This window comes from Planococcus citri, chromosome 3 (assembly GCF_950023065.1).
Source record: "Planococcus citri chromosome 3, ihPlaCitr1.1, whole genome shotgun sequence".
NCBI lineage: Eukaryota > Metazoa > Arthropoda > Insecta > Hemiptera > Pseudococcidae > Planococcus > Planococcus citri.
In genome coordinates, this window is record NC_088679.1 from 36,467,471 (window position 1) to 36,490,233 (window position 22,763).

At 35.2% G+C, this 22,763-nt stretch overlaps 1 protein-coding gene across 1 annotated transcript in view; it reads left to right on the plus strand.

Moving 5' to 3' along the window:
• LOC135840708 (glypican-1-like) overlaps positions 1-22,763 on the plus strand; it is a 149,391-nt gene that overhangs the window by 76,735 nt on the left and 49,893 nt on the right. Inside the window, exon 3 of the mRNA XM_065357359.1 lies at positions 4,463-5,256. Within this exon, the coding sequence (XP_065213431.1) occupies positions 4,463-5,256 (794 nt within the window). The remainder of the gene's footprint in view (positions 1-4,462; positions 5,257-22,763) is intronic.

Sequence of the window (22,763 nt, forward strand, 5' to 3'; positions counted from 1 at the left end):
GCGAATAAGCATCAATTTGTAAAAACTAGTGAACCAGATCCTTTGCGAATTGAGAATCATTTCAAAATCAGTGTACACAGATAAGTGTGCAACGCTTTTTTTGCCTCGTCTGTGGTTTTCTATTTTCACGTAAACTTTCAAAAAGCTCAAACGATTTGTACGTAATACATATGTATTGACAAAATCCAAGGTTGAATCGAGCGTGTTCATAAATCGGCAAAACATTGTATTTGTTCTAAACTTTCGAGAGGGTTTTATTTATAAAAAGCTCTCGACGCGGTTTATCGCCCGCTGTGTATTTTGGACGCAGACCAGTAAACTTTTATCTTTGATTTACAAATAGGTTATTGCAAGTTGAAACCCGGTAAATGCGTATAAATTACGATGTAGTTGTTTTATTCGAAAAACTTTCTCCTTTTTGAGGGTAGTTTGCGGTTTATTTGCGAAGATTTGGGTATTACGCTTGATTCCACGTGTCATATTGTCTTATTGTAAAGTGGAATAGTAGACGAGCTTTTTCTGGGTTTGCTGCGATAAGCTTGATTAAATCATGATGAGAATTTGAGCGGTTGAGTGTTGCTTAAAATTTTAAACTGTTTGGTTCATATGTCGGGTAAATCTTATGATTTCTACTTGAAGTTTTACCGCTGGAAAGCTACTTCATCGTTTGAATGAATTTTTTCGATTCTTGTAACTGAGAAAATTAAAAACTCTTCAAAGCAACCCGAAATTTTGTATTTTATGCAAGGTTCAGGTTTGATAACGATTCTGGCTAAAAAAATTGAATCATTATCCAATTTCAAAAAAAAAAAAAAAAAAAAAAACATTCTGATTTAAACCTTGGATGGATTTCTGAGCTTTTCGTGATCAAAAAAAGTTTTCGAGTTATTCTTCGTGCATGTAATAGGTTTTTTTTTGGGGGGGGGGGGGGGTTGAGTCTGTTTCGCTCAGTATTAGCGAACTTTTTCGTTATGTCAGTTATCAAGGTATGTGTACTTGTTTTTATTAGCTGGGGAAAAGGCAACACTGGAGCACAATTTTTCTTTCAAAATTTCTGTTCTTTTACGTAGTAACCACATTTTTTCACGAATAAAAAAATTACCATTTCATTTTTGAGAAATTGCAAATTTTGAAGTAGGTAGGTAACTATGTTTTACAGCTTTTCAAAGCTAACAAAATGAATGTTGCGTGAGAATCTCGATCTGTGCCTTTATAAAATCATATCGTTTACCGTTCGTGACAGAACGATTGTGACATTCCGCTGTCAAAGGGCTCATATTATCGAAACTGAGTTATTGTGAATAGGAGTGATCCGAGCTCGAAAGTAAGAAATCGCCGAGAAAAGTCATCTTCAATTTCAAAGTTCATTTTTAAAAATTTTGAGAAAAATGAATTTCAAGTTTTTGAAGCTAAAAAATTTTTAGTTTGGGTATAATGATAATATGAATCTTTTTTCGCAAAATTGTGAACTATGATTCTTCAGGTAACTTCATCAATCTAATGGTGGAAATTTTTTTCCTTGTTTTTCGGGGATGTACAAAAAAAACGCGTAATCGATCAAATGAACTTTTTTTTTGAAAAAAATTGCAGATTTTGTACATCGCTTATAATGCGTCCACGAGTGTACGTATGTATACTTATGTAACACGTGATGGTAGGCAGTGCAGTGAGTAGAAGAAAGCAAAAAAAAATTGGGTGATTTTTGATTCATTTCCTGAAAACGCGTTTTGAAGACTTCTTTTTCTTCTTAGTTTGTGACCGACCAAATGGGCCCTTTGCTAGCGGAACGCCACATATTTCGCTAGAAATCAGACCCCCTCCCCCTTTTCTGTTTCTCGCATCACTACCGAACGAACGATCGCTCGGATTATAGTCGTTTGAGCATCGATAATAACATGGAAATCCTTCAAAACGCGTGAAATTTCCACGTAACTCATTTCATATATCCTAACAAGGGTAATAAAATAGGTTATTTACAAATATAATCTGCGTGCATCGGACTATCCGCAAAATTATCACCTTTTGTACACAACAAACACCCTGCAGGTCTGCGAACAATTTTCACCAAACCTCAATTCCGAGCTCGACGACTTTTAACGACCTCACACACATCTAGCTGATCGGTTGGTCGTCGTGATTTCACCAATGACACTTCGTACGGCCACCCGGTCCGTGTTGCGGTCCTACCGTACATAATTAAATGTCCATCACGGTCTAGCGTCCGCAGTCTCAGTGCGAGCACCGTTTAACCAACCGAAATGAAAACGATCCGCTCGTAAAACACGTCTAACAGCCTGACCATCGCCTGCGGTGGCCGCAAGTGGCGCTACCTTTTGTGTACGCCGAATCCCGCGAAGAATCCGTCTCTACCGTATCCATCTCTCACACCCAAACAGGCGAAAATTAAGGTCTAAAGTTGCACGACCTCTTTTAATCGCCATAATTGTGATATTAAAGACTATCTCAACTCGCGAGAGAACTAATCAAAGAACAGCTTGTGGCCTCACGTGTCTTACTATAATATTATCATATACATCTACGTGAAATCAAACGGCGAAAAGAAAGAAATATCGAAAAAAAAACCTGTATTGGTCGAGGTTCCGCGTGGGCTGATACATGGAAAACTAATAGCCGAGAAAAACTGACGCGAAATTTAAAATATACGTATACAATTTCTATATCGACTTCTGAAATCTCATCTGTATGGATGCTGGATGCTGGATGGTCAAACGACGACGGCGACGGTGGCCCGGCCACTCCGCGATTTATTAAAATGTTTCTCAAAACGTAATGCAACTTTATGTTCTTATAATATAATCGCTATTTTACTATATTTTTTCGTGATATACGCGCATCTGTTTCCTAATAACCTGTGTAGGCGCCTCCGAAATCGTATATGCTAAATTGTATAAGACAACTACGCCGTTTACATTACGTCATCGAATAAAGCATTCACTATACAACTAGTTTTCTTTATATTTTTTCTCATTTTTTTCCCTTCAAAGACCCGCAAAAAAAAATCTTGTTCGCGCATTAGCGACCACTCAACGATATATTTCGATAACTTTATCCGTATAAAACATCACCTCAATGTTGGATGCAACCTATTTAATATACGTACTACATCTGCATAACAAACAAACATTAGATTATGTTGACCAACGCATCGTATCGTGATAAATACGAAAAACCAGCTTGATGACTGTTTGATGGGTATAAATGTAAATGCAAAATACTCGCTACTTTAAATTGCCTAGCTCCTACCATGCCTCTGTCTCTGCCCCTGCACATGCTGCCAACCTACAGCACCATTCCCAATAGGCAGACGCTTGTCTTTCAAATTACTAAAATATTCACATTTGTCACTGATTTATCAGCGACTATCAAAATGCTTGTTGGTTTCGTGTTTCGCCATTTCAAAGGAAAAATTACTAATAGATTTGATGTTCGACTGGTCTGTGTGTATGGAGAGTGTGTGCGTAGATTGCCATTATAGTGTTGTAATTTTCAAAACAGACCTTGCCCACGTACTTCAGTTCTCTTTTTTTGCGAATCACAATCGTTTACGGTGGCTTATTCGGTAATTTTCAAGTATTCGTTATTGTTTTAACCCCTTCGATTCATTTTTAATTTTTTCCTTTCTTCGTATGAGCCTGGCTTTGTTTATATATGGTACATCATCTCCCTCTTAACAGAGTACATACCAAAAGATTTTTATTACAATTTTTTTCATTCAAATTCTTTAAATTTACTTATATTTAGTATTATGTAGGTACTTTGAGAATCACAAATAAGTAATTCGACCCAAAAACCAAATAAGACATGAAAATTCAATCTCACAGAATAATTTTGACCTCACGAGAAGACCCGACCATCTCAGATGATTTATGTCAGTCAAAAATCTGGGAAATAGCGAACATACGCCTGATTCGACAAAGTTTTTTTAGACAAAAAAATATGACGCTTCATAATTTGAGAAATTATCGACTTTTTCAAAATTGTTGAAATAAGTATGAATTTTCATAATTTTCAGGGATCTTCTCACTTTAAATTTTTGTTTAAAAAAACTGCTTTTGTGGAAAATTGGGAAGAAAACCCTAGTAGATAGTCGAGGAAATTGTTTCTCTGAAAGACAGGACATCTTGTGTTATGAAATTTATGCATTCTACATTTTTTCAATGAATTTTAATAAGCTGTGCTGCTCTTATGTCGACCCTATGGGCTCAGACTTGTCAATTTTTATTCCATCATCATTCTTTCACAAAACACCCTATACACAACGCGTATAAATTTATTACCTCGTAGTCGATTAAATGTATGCAGCTGCAATTTGCCTTATGCTTAGAGATGTAATATAGGTCAAAAATGCAGTAGGTATAACATATTTTCATGTGCACCTGTCTCTGCGTGTTTTCACTTACGCAATATCTTTTAAAAAATTTCGTTTTCTTTTTGTTTCCAGAATATATCCATAGAATGTTATTAAAATCGGAGAATAAAACCAAAGAAGTGCTACGAGACGTATTAGGTACATCTACAGCGAAAATTGAAGAATCGGTTAAAACGTATTTCGACGAATTGTACAACTACATCGCGAACAAAAACGAAGGAGAAAACACGTATTTTAAATCCAGTCAAAACCAGTACGTGAAATCTACGGAGCAAAAATTCGCTCAATTAACCAGCTCTTTTTTCACTCGTCTTTTTCCGAGCCTGTATCCGTTAATTGTAGACGAATACGGTGGTGCGGACCGCGAGCTGGACTCCGAATACGAGAAATGTCTGCAGAAGAATATAGGTGACATTAACCCGTTCTCAGAGCTGACGAAAAGTCTAGAGAAAGACACCTCGAAGACATTCGGAGCTACTGAAATCCTCATAGATGCGTTGAATTTCGGCTCGCAAATGTTAAATTTTAGTAATCTACTGGTGTTATCGGAGTCATCGCATAATATCCATCAATGTCACGAGGCTTTATTAAGGATGTCGTATTGCTCGCGATGTAACGGATTACCAAGTACGGTTAAACCTTGCGCGGGATATTGTTTAAATGTTATGCGAGGGTGTCTAGCGCAACAAGCTGGAGAATTGGATTCAGCGTGGAGTAGTTTTTACGAAGCTGTCGATAGGCTCATGTCAGTGGTGAATCGGGGGCAGTCGCTTGTCTGTCTGGAGGATCTACTGAGATCGCTGGATGCTCGGATTGCCGAACCTGTGCAGCATTTTAAATTGGAGAATGGCAGTGTTCATTCGAAGGTGAGTTGATGCTTTTTTATGAAGTTATTGTTTGGTGTTTGGTTATTTTATGGTATCATAATATGTTATCAATCATTGCTACTGTTTTCATTCCGAGATAAAGCTTGAAAAAATGTGTCAATTTTTAAGCTTTCAAGTTCTGCCATAGAAAGCTAGCAAACAAGAGTTGGGGGGGATACAAAAATTTACGAGTTTTACAATTTTAAGGGGCAATTTTGACATAATTATTTTTCCAGTCAAAAGAAAGAAACAGGAGGGGGAGAGTTGAATACAAAATTTTGAGGAAAATGAAAATTATTGAATTTTTCTGATTACTTACTGAGGAACCTAAAAATTTCTGAAAATGACGAAAACCACATCTGGGAAGCAGATGGTTATAATTAAATTCAGCGTGAAAAATTCTTCTAAAAAGGGCACCGATTTGAATCATCAATGATTTCAGTACTCAATTTGGTACAAATTGTGAAGATTTATTCAAGAAACTATACATCAAGGAGGTAATTACTAGCTCTGGCACACGTCCCTGTGTTCCTTTATGAAAACATCTAAAAGCAGTAGTCGGATTCGCGACTTGAGCCACAGTGCCGGTGGTGCACCTCTCGTCACGTTTTTTCGCCCGTTTAATTACACGAGTAACGCTCTTTATGATTACGAGTTGCTCATTGGGCCAGTCATCGAGTTGTTTCGCTATTCGAGTTTGACCTTTGGCTAGTGATTTTTCGCCACATCAGGGCACGATCTATTTTTGCAACAGCCCCAGCCACTGTAGTGTTGGTAAAGGAACCTAATCTTAATCGTTTCGCGGTTGGCTGGCGCTCCTGCTCCGTGACCAGATGCTGCGTAGTACCCCTTACCTACTCGCGAGTCGAACCTGTCTTCAAATATGATTTGCCGATTACACGCGTTTATTTAATTAATATTTTTTCTTTCGATATCGCTATGTATGTGTGTTAAACTATAAACAAACGTTGGTAAATATTGATTCATCAACAATCTTTCAATCTTGTTAACAACTAGAGCTATTTATAGCACTTTACGTTCTCATATTACGTGCTCAGATGTGCTGATTGTGTAAACTAGGTAAATGGCCTTAATACAAAAGCACAGTGTCCTATTAAGTTTTGTTATGATTAGGAGTTGATGAGTCAATGGCGATGTAGAATCAAATTTTTTCAAACTTTATCATCATGTTTTTAAAAATCGAAGAGGCAGCAGTTGCGAAACTTGCGAAAATGAATATTGTAGATAGTGATTTTTAGAATGAGTCCTTGGTACGTATAAAAACGTTTCATTTAAGTATGAAATTCTTCTAGCCTTTTTTAAATTTTCAAAGCCCGAAAAATTGGCAGGTATACTCATTTCAAAGAATATTTCGTTGATTTTCCTAACCATGAGTAATGCTTTTGTTCCCATTTTTTTTACCTATGTATGTACTTTGTATTGGGCCATTTCTCACGCGACATTCTAGGGCCGTCGTTTAATCATAGCAATGGAATTTTAGCACTCCATAGTTACGTACAGTTTAAGGGGGTATTTTATATACTTGTATTTGGCGAAAACGAGTGGTATATTGTTATCGTGTTGGCGGGTGGTATGTGCGGGATTTATTCGATTATTTCAATGGAAAGAAACGGAAATTGTTTCGAATTATCCAAAACGCATACAATAGATGAGTCATAGCGCCGCATCGTGCGAAACCTAGGTTGGTCGAGGCATCGCATCGCTCTGCACATTCCATTGTGACGAACTTTCAACATGTGTAGATGACCGTTTTACGTTGGTATTCGTTTAAAGACTAGATAGCTGCAGAGAAGGTTTGAATTATTGCCGTCTGATGTTTACTTTACCGCCGCAGCCGCGCTAAATTTAACCTTCAAAAGGTTCACGCTTATTAGGGTGTCTCGAGCGGTAACCACGTGGTAGGTGAGTCATGGAATTTTCATTGCACCTTGGTACGAAATTCTACGATTCGTGATTCGCTGAAGGGTTCGGTATACTATGCTATGTTTGATGTGTGTGGAATTTTTACCTACCAAGTGGTTGTGTCAGAGATTACACGTGAAAGGGTAGAATTTACCCGGAAAAGCCACCTTTCATTACCTATTGTGAGATTATGTTTCGGTTTATTTTTTTGTTCGGATTTTTATTGCCATGCGACGTTGTGAAGTGAGTAGATTTTGTTTACTGCCTTACTTTTTTTTGTGGGCAAGGGACGTCTGGTTCCTGGTGAAGTGACTCTCCCTCAATTTTGCTAAAATACTGTATTTATATGTGTTCGTGATGAAAAAATTGCATATGTCATTTTTGAAGGGGCAACTGTTTTACAAGGGAACTTCTCAAAGTGCCAGTTTCCGACTTGAACGAGACCGTGAATTTTGGAAAGAGCTGCATAGTCTGAAATCCTTGATACCAAAATTTCACCTACCCGAATTGGTTTTTTGATTTTTGAAAATCCAAAATTAGCAGTTTTCGGAGATTTCTGTTTTTTAAAAAAAATCTAAATTATGTTTTTTAATTTAATACAAATGAAGAAAATTGGCTCTGAAAATGAACAATTCTGAAGCATTCAGTGCGATTTTCGATTTCCCTAGAATTTTTGATTTTCTTCAAAAAGATTGGAAATTAATTTGGCAGCTTTTCAAAATACTTGATTAAAAGTTGCATGAATTGATGTAAAAATCAAATAAATAATTATTTTCATGGAAAGCAAATTTTTAGTTATATTTGAATTTCAATCACATTAAGAGATCCACTTTTTGAGAGCTCAATTTTTCTTTAAAAAAATCATCTGAAATCGCTTTTTTGAGGATCACTTTTGGCATGAGTGAGAAAAAGTGCAGTTTTCATGCCCTTTTTTTCAAAAAAAAAAAATGTCGAAATGGGCTGTGCAAATAGACGGCTACAACCCTGAAAATTTTCCATCCAGGTCATATTCTGTCCAACCATCATGTTTTGAAAATTAATTTGTGCCCAAAGAATTACATTTTGATTTGGAAATTTTATAAGTAAGGCAGCACTTATCTGAAATAGAAATTTTTTCATGATTGAAGTTTTATAGAATTTCTCTACTAAACCATGTACTAATATTTCTTTATGATTGTTTTTCTGACTACCTTTCAACTCTATAGACTCATATCATCGCCATCTTTAATTTGTTTTTTTTTTTCATTAGAAAGAATTTGGAAATATTTCGGGTTAGAAATAAGTAAAATTAAATTTTTTCTATCAGTAAATGAAAGAACTCTTTGTAATTTCGTAATTTCGTATCTGGAAAGAATTTGGTCGGATTTTTCTCAGGATGTATTTATAGGAACAGGTAACTTTGATACGAAGAAACAAAAATGTCTCGATCGAAGTCGATTAATTCGAAATAGAAAATCAAGAATGTTTTTCTCAAGAAACGAAAGGTAACGTAAACTACCTACTGTAACGAAAACACCAAATTCTAGTGAAAAAAAATTAATTTGACTGGTATTTTCCTTTCCTGTGTATAAAAGGGCACCTGACGACACGAACATTTTTTCGTCTCGAAAAGGATAAGTACTCCATAAATCTTAGTAGACGCTTGATGGAGGATTGTAAATATTTAATTTAGAATACACCGCGACCGAGAGTGAGTAACAGAAGAGGCGGGGGAGTGAGAGAGTATACGGTCGAAAAATTCGATATAATTAATTCGCGACTCGGTGAACTGTTCTCTCTCTCTCTCTCTTTCGTCTCTCGTGGCCACTCGAAGTTGTACGTATTTCGTCTGACGAATTAATTCGTTCGAATTTAAACTCATTTTTTTCTTTTTCTGGGATTTTTTTCGACGAGTAAAAAAAATTACACCGTGTTAACATTTTACACGACTTCTGACATAATAAACACGTTAATATATTTGAATTGGATAAAAATTAAATTACCTTGGTCTTGTATTATTTAAATATTTGGTATTCGCGCCGGCGACGAAAATTATATCGGTCTCGACAATTCTACAATAATTTTGGATTTCAGTTACAAGAAAACTAAACGTAGGTAGGTATACCGAAACGAGTAAGAACATCGTATTCACATTAAATCGTTGTCGCTGTTGTTGGGTGTTTTTTCTTCCGTCCAACTTCCCAACCTATCACACAGCGAGAACAATTTTAATTCAGATGCTGCTGTTGTCGTTTTGAGGACAACGAGAATTTATTTATCGCGATTAAAGTGTACTAGGGACGATGACAATTGCATAATGGGCGAAATTTACTAAACAGGGGCGCATTTTAGAGCTAATTTGTTACCATCAAGAGTTTTTTCGCACATTTTATTCAGAGTATGGTTTCTTCGAAGGGTACGTTCTAATTGGTCGAGAGAAATTATCCTATCGCCGCTAGAAGATTTACACTTTTTATTTATAGTGTTGATGGTCGAAGAAAAAGCACCAGTGTAATTTTGAGGTTGAAATGTACGTTATCGCGTTTGTAATAAGCTCATTAACCGAGAAAAAATTTTGATTAGCGCAGATGGCATGTCTCGCGAGTAGTACTACGTATAAGTACACCAAGCCAGAGAAATGAGAATTAGCTAATCCTGATGGGCGTTCCGTTTGTCTAGTGACTGTTGGCAAGTTTGACGTGACCTGAAACGTTGTACTATGAAGAAGAGATGTCTGACAGATGTTTTCATAGTAACGTACGTTCCGTGTAATAAACATTGTTTTTATCGTTTTCCAAGGCAGCATTTTATTGTAAAACTTTTAGTATAGGATGTTGGCCATTTCACTACGTATACCTGGTGCATAGTGACCGTTGAACTTTCATATTTTTTTTTAGGCTAAGTCGTCGATTGCCCCTGTCATCGGTCTCAAATCCCACTTTCAATTAGGATATACCTATGCTATTTATTGTCAACACTTGCGAATAATAAACGATGCGAGGATCGTGCATAGAAAAACCGAAAAAAAAATCACCAATAAATTCGTCAGCGTGATTTTCGGATATGTATACTCGGATGTATCTGTGAGAATGGTGGGAAGAGCGGGGGTGGAGAGCAACGCTCGTAATTCTACGGTCGAGGTTTCTCCTTTTTTTTCAATCATACTAACGAAGGTTAAAAGATTAAACGTAAAAAAATTAACTAGGTATGTTATTTTCATAAATAGTAATGAGTAAAAGGGAAATCTACGGGTGGTCTTGAATAAATCGACGAATCACGCATTGGGCCTCACGCTAAGTTGACCAGCGAATTTTCTCCCAAAGTGACCAAGACATCGAATAAATTTATAATTGCGGTGTGATGTTTCCGCGATGTTTTTATCGCCATTGTGGTTGGTGTGTTTTTTTTGCTCGCCGATTTATTGCCCGATTAAAGGATGCTAATGATTTGCTGCTTTGTTCGATTGTCGAAATTGATGAGAGGTGTTTAAGGTCAGTGTTATAGAATTTTCTGACCCACGTGAACAAGTAAGGAAATGTGACTCGTGTTTAAAGTTTTTTGGAATTATACGAATAGAAATGTAAAATAGTAATTTTTTGTTTGGAGATGAAAATATTGAAAAATTCAGGTTGATCAACACCTTCCGGAACTTCCGGAAGTAATGTAAATGCTGAAAAAATCTTGAATTTTTTAATTAGTGCTCATAGGGCTCGTATACTTGGTTACTTTTTAAGTAATTAAGTGACTACTGCAGTTACTAAAAGAATGTCATTTTGGTTCCTTTTTCAAAATTTGGGTTACTTGAGTTATTTTTTTAATTTTTTTTTTGTTCTAAAATATTCAATTTCTCAAAATTTTGGCCCTAACTTTTTGAAGAAAAAATGTTTTGAAAAAACTGTGCCTTTTGCTAACATTGTCAAAATATTGCTTTTCTTTGCCAGAAATTGCCAAAAGTTCCCATTTGTATGCCAAAAATTGTCAACAAGTTGTAAAGTCTCACTTTTCTTTCAGAAATTTAGGAAAGGTGCCATTTTTTTGCCATTAATTGCCAAAAAAGTCCTGATTTTTGCTAAAAAGTTTAACTAATGATAAAATGGTGAAAAACTTTTGCACTTCTCAATGTGGAGTTTAAAATCGCCAAAATCGGAACTAAATAGGTATAAGTTTAGCAATTGGTTCAGAATCGCTGCATTTTTCATTCATTTTTTTGCGGGGAAGGAGGGGAGGTTATTGTTTTGAATTTTTTTAGAAACGTGGAAGATAGCACCAAAAGTCTTATCAAAAAGAAGCCTTGTTTTCATGTTTTTCTATAGTTATTGTAGCCCATTTGCGTTGATCAGAAAGATGAAGTATGAACAAAACTAAGCAATTTACGTACATTCTTATTTAAAAATTCCCGAGGAGAAAAAAATACCTCTAATTTTATAATCTTTTCATCTCTAGTCAGAAATTTTACAAATTTTCATTAAAAATAAAACCTTGCAAAGGTAGGCTATTTTATTTGATGAAGGCTTCTTCAATTGTTCACATATGTGACCCGCTCTGACAAAACCGACCATTTCGACAAAATTCTAAAAAATGTTTTTTTCTCAAAAATCTGATCTTTCAACCCTTAAAACTCATTTTAAACATCATTATTTTGGACACTTTTTTTTGTCAAAACGGTCGGTTTTGTGAGAGAGGGTCACATATGCTTCAGTTTTGCTCTTAATGCAGTTATGAAATTGGAATCTTGAATTTTTACCCAACTGAAATGATTTTCTCACGCTGTCGTTTCAAAACACCTCGCTCTTTATAAAATTTTAAATTTTTACATTATCGCGTAGACCGGATAAGCATTTTTCCACAAAAGCTGTGCGTAGAAAATGAGACCTTGAAAACGCCGAATTCCGATGAAAGAAATTCCAACCTTAGTACTTTTCCCTCTTGGTCTATGCCGACTACGGCTACCCTGTTCTGAGTCATATTCACACGAAGAGCCCCAAGGTCCTGCATAGTTATGTCTGGAAAAAGAACTCGTAGCCTACGATCGGTAACCATACACACCAGTAGGTGCAATAAATAATCAAAATCACCAATGTATGGTATCAGAAGGTAGATAACCTAACTGCGGAGATCTTTTATCTTTTTATTAAATGGGTATAAATTATAATGCTCGGCTGTTTTGTTTTTCTCCGAAAAAAGTAAAATCGTTTCTTAAATGTAGTTTACTTGTATGGTATGTACATATTGGAAAATTTCACTCTATAAAGTCATCCAATGGATATTGGACTCGAAACATCATGTTTATGGTTTGAAAGAAGCTGAGAAAATAGACCGTACCCTTTTTTCTTGGTTACATATATTCCAATTCATGAATAATGAATGTAATCGATTGCATATAATAATGTTCATTTTTCATTTAATCCCTGCTACGTACATATCTATGCACTTTCATGTGAAATGGAAACTGTACACTAGGAGATAATTTATCTAAAATAAAGCGAGCCGTGTATATTTTCCTATGCATCCATACCTGTCTGTATGTAGCTTCAGCTTGATTCTCATAACGAAAAACTTTCGATTAGTTCGTCAAAACAATATAAAGTTCTCAAACACACGGGTATTTAAAATTAAGTAAATAATTTGTTACGATCGGCCACCCAAGTGGTTATATACTCTGATTAAATACCGGCATCGTATCGTCTACGTGTGCCTTCCAGATAACATATTTTTCTCGGTGCTTTGTTTTCATCTTGGTCTTGTATTTCCACCACTATAGGTATCTCATCCGTATACACACGTAAGGTAAGTTAATTTATCTCTTCATTTCCCAACGTTAGTAAATAGAAAATGATTAGTGGGCAATTTTCGCCTGGCTTTAGGGGGCCTTTTATTCGTCAGATGCTTTTTCATCCTTCAACCAGAGATCAACTATTACCTAGATGCTGCTAATCATCGGGTTATGTAATACTTAACCATATTATACAGAGTAATTTACAAATGAACTCGTGGATCGAGGTACCCATCTTGCTTTACGTGATGGACTTGTACTGTTTTTCGAAAATTATCATCTGTGATCTGATTTATCGATTGTTTTCGATCGTATGTATTTATGTGTGATTGAGAAAAGAGTAAGATGGAATGAAGATATGATCGATGTTGAATGGGAATTTTTATGATGGATGATGAGACAGGTTTGCTTTTATTCGTGAAATTGCGATGTATCAAATTGTGTAAATTGGGGCAGAGATATTGACTGAAAAAAATTTCTAAGGTTGAAGTAAAACATCGTCAAATGGAATTGAGAAATTTTTCAAGTTCATTTTCCTTGAAGAAGAGACTTTACCCTCATTTTTTAGGTATCGTTAAGAATTTCTGCTCAAAATTAAGAAGCAGGACAATAACTAAGAAATAAAGACCTTCTTTGCAACTGGTTTTCAACTTGACGTGAACTTGAACAAATTCTTCAACAGTTCAACCTTTAAAAAAAAAACGAGGAGCACCAACATGCATGTGCATTGTGCATCTATGCAGCATGTACCTTACCTACCTGAGACCAAGAAGGCGCAGCGTGACACATGTTCACAGAGGTAATACTCGAATTCGTCTTGGAGAATGTGATCATCTAGGTCCAACAACTGCTCGAATTACGAATAAATGCAACGTCGATGATCTTGTATGTACAGCCATAGGAACGCGAAGATGCAGACACCCAGATAGCGAGACAAATATTCATACGGCAGACCGGTATCCCAGTATCCTCGTTCGATACACGTTTGTCTAATGCCAATTTGCGAAACTGCGGAATGTGAAATGAAATTTTCACTGCATCCTAAACGATCGACATTCCTTTCGACGTGGAAAAAACCACCGAATCGGCATTCTTTTTGGAGGAAAATTAGCTAGTGTGAATTTCTATATATGGTATGGTGCGAGACTGCAAGGATTATTGGGCAGCTCAATGCAACGGGGACGGGTGTCGGATTTCTTTTGTTTCTAGTTTTGCGAAATGATGTTGTTTTATAAGTATTCGATTCGGTATACAATTGTGTTGTTGAATCGAGTTAATGTGGTGGAAGTATTTCCGCGTTGGTCTGATTACAATTTACAAAAACATCTGTGATTGGTCGCACGATGTGGTTAGACCACAAATCACATGCGAAAAAGTCGAGTATTTTGCCAGTCAGTGGATCGCATGGACTTTTCCAAGGGGAAAATAAAACATGAAACGAGGTTTTTTGAGATTTTTAAATGAAAATTTGAATGAAATTCAATATTTTTCGGAAAAAATTGATCCAAGAAGCCAGTTGAACGAATAAACTTTTAAAATTTCCATACGAAAGTTAGAGCCTTGGAGCTAAAAAATTGGGTAGTGTCACTAAATAAAAATTGAGTCATCACTAACTTTGAAAATGGTGGATTTTTTCAAAATGGTTGTTAGAAATTTCCGAAGCAAAATTTGAAAATTCAGAGGTAAACGAAAGATCAAGTTGATGATTTTGTAATAAAATTTTAGACTCACAAAAGAAAAATTAATTTCCCAAAACACAGCATTTCATCCTCCCTTTCTTGAAAACTGTGTCAGCTGACAGAAACAATTATCATATCACTACAAAATTGAAATGAGATGTAGTAAAATTTCGCGAGGCTTCGGATTTCGAAAAAATTTCATTTTGGAATTTGAGGCTGAAAGTTACATTAATGTCATAAGATATCATTTGAATTATCTATTTATTTCACTTTCAATCCCGAAATTTCAAAAAACTGAAAAATTTTCTGTTGACTGAAAGTTGAGCTTAAATGTTGCGTGAAAGCTTGGAATTTTTTCAGATTTTTCTTTTGAAAATTCGTTCTATACTTCTATTAAATGTAGAAAACTACAGAATTAAATATCCTATCACAGAAAAAATTTCCATCAAATTTTTGGGGACATTTAAAATTTTTTTTTTTTAGGAATAATTCTAAACTTTTAGCTCTCATCAAAGAGGTTAAACATTGACCGACAAATTTGAAAATTTTTTTGCATTTTGTCTGGAAAATTGTGAAAATTGGTGTGTTACACTATAGGTAAACTGAAAAGTCATGAAAAAAATGTGCAACTTGTTGAATACCTACGAGTGATCAGGAGTTGGGTTAATTTTGATTGGGTTCAAAAAGGAAACATTTATACAATTATATTATGTATTCCCTTTCAAGTTTCAAAAAAATTGATAGTCCTCCCCCACCACCTCTTCTGCATTCTTTTTATCAAGAGTAAATTTTCACGCTAGCTGACTTGTGTTATTGCCCTGCTCGTGGAGTCGTGCAGTATACGTACTTAGGTAATTCATAAATCGGGACGTAGGTATGGTGATATGGGGTTTTCATGGGACATGAGATGACTCGAGACGTCGTCGTTATCGTCATCTTCGGTTATTCGTATTGCATTCGAGAGAATAATACATATAATAGAAATACTGCAGCAGGCGCAGTGTGTGTGAGTGGAAAAAGGAGGAATTGAAATATTGATAAAGCATGTGGTCACCTTATAGATAAAATCTTACTAGAATGTGGTTTTCGCTATAAGCCGCGCGTAGTGTGTACTGTACACGCTTAAGACATTTAAAATAAATGGATTAGCGGAATTAATGCCAGTTCTGTGTTTTCTTCGCGTTTCGGTTTCAGAAATTAGAATACTCGAAGGATTTATATTCTCGCAGTTGTCAAAATATGCGGTTATTAATGTCTCGGAAGCAGTTCCTGCGCGCGATGTTCGAAATAATGCTCGTTGTTTCGCGATCCGATGCTGTTTTCGAAAGGCGACGTTCGCAGCTCGGTCTGCCTTTGCTATAATTGATAATACGCCTAAATGATCAATGACCGAGTTCCGAACATCGAACACCGAAGCGCCAACTTTTCGACGATTTGAGCGCCCCTCTGATCCCCTCTTGTTGTGAGAGAAAACGAGTGGTTCTATAAAAATGATATCGATATACCTAAACCTAACATGGTTTTTACTCCAGTGCTTTTCGTATATATTTACAATCTGAATTAGGGATTCGTGATGCGGAATAAGCTCTTTTGGAAAATTCTCCATCGCGTTATAAAGACGAGTGTTCGAAGTACGATAAATCCAAATTCAAAGTTGTAATTTTCTTTTCTTTTTTGTTTCATTTCATATCGAGATAAAATAACGTAGGTATAGGTATGCTGGACGATACCGTATTTCAAATTCATCCAATTTCCAGTAGCTGTCGTTTTTTTCAACGCCTTTTATCGTATAATGCTGAATTCGTTGGTATTTAATATCGCTTTTAATTTAGTATATTTCGGTCTTCGTGTATTATCTGATAAACTCGTTATGATTATTTTTAGCAGGTGCACGCTAACATTAATTTATACGTGAAACGTGCACCGGTATTGGTGTCGTGATTTATGGTCTGCCTTGTTTGTTTTACTTTCTTCCTAGACAGTTCATTAACTCGTGTCATGTGCGAATCTAATCCAAAACGGTCTGCAAAGTCTAGTCTAGCAGACCGAGTTATTACAAGGTGTGAAAGAAGAGGTGGGATTATCGTGCTACGCCCTTGCACATGTTATACGTATTATTTTGCTTTTCATTTTACGGTTTATTTTCTGGTATTAGGTATTATTATTTTTAGTTTATTGAAGAAAAATAATGTCGACGAGTAGACTGCTTGAAAAGGTTACTTACTTATTTTGTAAGTAAATTGGGACAGATAAACTCGGAATACATCATATTGGAAAAATCGTAGATTTTTTCGCCCAGAATGAGTGTACTCTTCCGAAAATTTTGAGTTGATATTGATCAAGCCATAAATTGTGGCTGTAGGTGAGTTACTTGAAAGGGTGTTCAGGCGTTCTCAAAACGGCGACATTTAGTTTTTAGCATAGGTAAATCATAAAAAATTTAAAAAAATGACAAATCTGGTCCAAATTTGGATTGATGGTGTATTTTGAAGTCTCTTATGCATATTGCGAGAAAAAAAAATTGACCAAAATTGACCAGTCCAAGCGGGAAAAATCTTGAAAAAATCAAGTTTTTCACATTTTTGAAGGTCTTCTACTGGTATAAAAAATTTGTTAAAATATTTTTTTAGTTCATAATTGCAGCTCTAGAATTAACCAAAAATACGGTTGAAAAGATTCCAGAAAATTTCCATGAATAACCCTTGATAGTGTCTAAACATCCCTTGAAAAAATTCGGCTGGAAACTGTCAAAGATGGAAATTTTCAACTGAAATTGTAATTTCACTCCTTTTCAACACGTTTGGGGTAAGGTAGCGATTTGAAGTTGGATTCGAAATTCGAAATTAAGGCTAAATCACCTATTGTGCTCCCTCGACTATGCTCTTTCTTCGAAGCCCAGACTCTTACAAATATCAGCTGTTGATACCTCACACAGACGAAATTCTACTGGAATTTATTATTAAGCATCGCAACTCAAAACGACACCTTTCATTCACATTGTTTTTTTCAATAATACCGCATCATCCGTTTAGTTTGGTAGTCTGCCGTGAAATCTCCATCGACCTAAGGCTAAGGGTCGCATTAAGTTGGCGAAAATTCGAATTATCGGTTCGTGCCGAGGCGATAACAATACGACGTGCTCTTTGCCAATGGAAAAATACACCAGTCAAAAAATAAATACCGCCTTTCGCGAACAAATAATGTCGTGAAGGATGTCGATCGGCGATTATAAAAGATTATAGATTTATAAATGGATACCACACAGTGTAAAATAAGGGTGTATCTGATTGCACAATAAACCAAATGAAATATTGCATCCGACCGCAACCTTAGTTAGTCTCTGGCATGGCATACAGTCCACCTTCATCGTGGCATTTTTCAACCATCGAATCCCGTCTCCACCATCCCACCTCTTCTTAGCCGGTCCTCTTCGAATCTCGGTGTGTTTGTAACACTCTGCTTAATCAAGTCGGTATGTCTTTAAAAACATACGTTAAATTCCGAAAACACAAAAGAATAACAATCGCGAACAGGTAGCATTATCGAAACAGTTCGTCAATGGTTCCTAAAACCCACCACAATCGCACGCATTGAGCACTTGTACCTGCTGAGGTAACTCGGTGTAACCGTATAGGACATACCGTTATAGATTCAACATCGTTTCAGATTTCGGACCAAAACAATACCTCGTTGGTTTTCTACGAAAAAAAGGTAGGAAAAAACCACCAAACTAGATAATATTGTTGCAAAAATTAATACGCAACGACATCCCGAAACTTACTATATACACATTTACACACTCGCAACACGTAAAAAAAAAGAATACGATAATTCATCAAGTGCACACGTATTCACGTCGTCGTGCCTCTATGATTTATAACACAGCACGGAAATTCTTCTCAGAAAACTCGCTAACAAAATGTAAATCTACGACAAAATACCAGTGAAAACAATGCTGCCTTTTGAAATTCTCAACGTCGACTTATTATTATACTATAAATAGAAGGTGGGTAGCTGAAGGTAGACGTACAAAAGTTTTTACAACCTTTTCACCATTTCACGGCAGCGAAAATAATCGTTTTGAACCACTGTCAAAATGAAATTTTCCTTTCGTCGAATGTGTATTGAGCCCTTGCCCACCCCTCTTCGTCACCCCCTGCGGCGATAAAAAAATCACCGCGTTTAGGAATTTCTCAAATGGTCTTCCCTGTATAGCTTGTGCCGTCGCCGCCGCCCGATTTATACATATACGAAATGTAGTACATAGTGTCTCTCTTTCTCAATGAAAACCATTCTTTTCGTGACCGGTTTCGGTTTGGTTTCCACGCGCAACATATGACCTATTCGTTCAAAAGTTATAAAAAGAATCTCTCTTTCTTATTCTTATTATGTGTAGGCTCATTTGGTATAACACACACGCAGGTACACCTTTTACATAATGGTCTATCTTTTTTTTCACTATAAAAAGTCAGTAAAACTGTCCGAACTGACGAAATAAACAAACAATCTACCGGTAATAAAATCTTTTCAACGACACTATTTACAAAATGCTCGCCCTAAATGTACCGTTCTTTTTTTCAAGATCGCGAGAGAACTGAGAGATTGTTTTCTTTCAGGGTAAACTTTTTCTTTTTTAAGTGGTCAATTTAAATCGTATAATATAAAAAGAAGAACATAATTTTTCAACAGGGTACTTTACTTGGGGGAGTTTCCTCCTCTTTTATGCGTCCAAATTAGCGTATAAATGAGCCTAGGGGTTATCACAAACAAAAAACAAAAAAAGGAAAATTGCTTTGAAATTATTCCATTATTTCGAGAGACTTGGAGTGTTGAAAAAATATATTTTTTGTAAATAAAAATCAAACTGCATTTTGTAAGTATTTTTTCGCTGAGAATAGACTTTGGAAAATTTTTATAAACAAAAAAATGATTCGACTTCATTTTTGATTTAATATGTGCATTAGTAGAAAATGCCAAGTTGCAGAATTTAAGTAACATTGTTCATGAATCGCTTAAATTATTGAAAAATGACCAAAAATTAATCAAATACAATTTCTACAATTATTGGTTAGTTGGTAAATTGACCTCCCAGTTGTAGAAAATTTCCAGCATTAGGTTTTAAAAAATCAGCATAATTGAGCATCATAAAAATAGTTGAAATTAGCTGAAAATTGATAAAGAACAAAAAATTGAGCTAAATGTCGCAAAAATGCTTGGAGTAAAAAAAAGTTGTTGACAATCATCGTAAAATTGATAAAGGATTTTCAAAATGAAATGAAATTGAAGCATGTGTTTCCAAAACGCACCAAGTCCAAAAAAATATTGATAAGAAATTCATGGTACTTAGTACAATTTGAAAACGTTGAAATGGCCCAAATTGGCTGATTTTTTGATTATGTTGTAGCCAATACCCTAGGGCATAACATATCAAAAAATCAACCATTTTGGGTCGCAACTTTATGCTAGATGGCCTTGCAACCTCAGAATCTTTGAAAATGGACTTAGTGCTTTTTGGAAACACATGCTTCAATTGTAAAAAAATCACATGAAAAAAAACTGTTGGCATTAAATCTTTTGAAAATTACCAAAAATTGATGGAATTTTAGTGAAATTTTGCAATATGTACTTTGTTTCAATTACTTTAAGCATTGTTAAAACTTTTAAGAATGACATATATAAACTAAAATGACCAAAACTCGAGAAAATGTCTCAAAATTTGAGCAATAAAATCTTGCAAAATTTGCCTTGATCAATGAACATTAATAAAATATTCATAAAATTGCATGAAAAATTAAAAAAAGTGTCATAAAGTTTTTTAAATCAACTCCTCGGTTATTGAAAATTACGATAAATTGATGAGAAATTTGCGCAATGAGCAAACTTGGCAACAATTGCTTCCAGCTGAAATATTACGAAAATAGCTGGAAATACTTAGAAGGGTAAAATATTTCAGAAATGCTCGAATATCGAATAAATTTCTAGAAAATTACCAAAAATAAAAAATGAATGATCAAAAATGTTGTAAGAAATTTTGCAAAAATTATGCGAATTATCACAGAAAAAAATAAACATAAAAATTGTTAAAAATCACCCAAAAATTGATGAAATTCTGACAAATTCAGCAAAAATTACCTGTAACATTCAAACTTGTCAAAATAACATGAAACAATTTTTAAAAAGCAGAAATTGATGAAATATCTCAAAATTTGAGCATTTCGTGAAAATTGCACAGATTAAGAAACATTACCGATCAATGGGCCATAAAATCTGGCTGAAATCACTTGAAGTATCGAAAAAAGTGTAAAGTAATTATGAAAATAACTGAACATTGCCGAAAGTTGATGAAATTTTAGTACGTAAAATTGAGGTGAATTTTGCAACACTTCCTTGAAATATGTATGTATCATCAAAGTTGATTAAGTAGGTATCTTAGAATTCGAGTGAGCAATTTCAGAAGTATTGTCGTCTTATGAAGAGAACGAGGAGCAAAAAGAATGATTTGAAGTATCACTTATCATGGGATACCTACTTCTGAAAAAATTCGATATCTAAAGAATGCTTCTGGTATACTTGGATTAATAATTGTTCTAATCAGTTCGAAGAACCATGCGACGAATTTACCGACATGTCTTCTTAGTATGGCACTTCTTCTTACTTACTTTTTCCATCTGCATTCACCACCACAGGTGTATTATTTCTGGGTAATTCTTCCCCAAACTTCAGTTAATATTTTCTGTTTCTTAATCGTCAGTACATTTTCAATTACCTATGCGAATACACGGGTACCTATTACATTTTCAAAGAGAAATGAACCACTGAGTAAAAAAACAAACGACAATTGCTAATGAATTCGCTTCGCTTCGAGTATCTGCACTTACACCCCCTTCGTACTTTCGAATCGATTGAAAAGAGTTTATTCGTTATATGGGTTTTCAATTCGTTTTTCATCGCAGCCTTCGTATCGCTAGATGCACGAAGAGTAAAAAAAGTGAGAGAGAAAGAGGAAAAAACCCCCAACATGTACATACTAATTTGACTGAATTGCAGAAAAAAAAATTCTCCAAGTCTTTTTAATCTAGCGGCTAGAAAAAAGATTTTAATGAAGTTTGCAGATTTTTTTCTGCTTTTTTGCAACGGTACATTTAACTCTTTCAGTCGAATTAAACGTAGCTGAAAAGTTGAATTTAATTATTCGCGTTTTTAAATTTTATTTTTCTGTTATGTTTGGGAAAACGAACAACTGTTTTTACGCAATGCAAACTGTTTTTACAAAGATGGATGCTGAAAACTCAACGGGCGAGAAAACTATCGCAATTGAAGTCGTAATTTCATGGCGTATAACATTGCCTACCTCACTTCTTCAGTTTCGTCAAAGTCGACCCAGAAAAAAAAAGTAGGTATTTTCAATGGGAAATCTACTCAGCGAGTATGTAACGAAATATACCGAGTGTAAAAAGATATAAACATGTTAAAAGCTCGAATTCACATTTTAAACTCTCTCGCAGTACTATAAATTGTTAAACGAAATAGAGAAACCGTGTATAAAGCAAACCGTTATTAAATTATTAGTTCGATAGATGTTGGAAAATGAATGTTGTTCGGTATCTTTGTTGTAGTGTGCTATATACGCGAGTATTTCAGAGAACACCCCGGAGTTGTCTTTCAAAAGGGTAGAATTAGGTTGGGAAATTTAAAAGCTTTTCGATTTTTGCTTGATTAATGATATAGAATTCGAAAAGATGAACAACCAGGGTCGAAATAGTCGAGAAACTATTTTTATTATTTATTAATGAAATCAAATTAATGGCATTTTTGCGTTTTGTATCATCTTTTAGAAAATTATATCAAAGGAACCGGTTAGGTATACTACTCAATACTCATCCATACCCACATCGAAAAAAAAAGGAAAAAAATGCGAAGAATAGGTACTAAAGTACCGGAAAAAATTTCCCCAATAACTTTTTTTTTCATTTTGAATGGTATTTGAAAATGTGCGTGTTTTATCTAGGTGACCTCTGCTCCCTTCACTCTACCATGTGCTATTGTGGCGTTGTAAACAGAAGAAGAGGTACTAGGTATGTGTATGCGCGCGATAAATTAATATTTCCGCGCGTGTATATAATAATGTAGATAACACCACGTTCTGGTGGAAC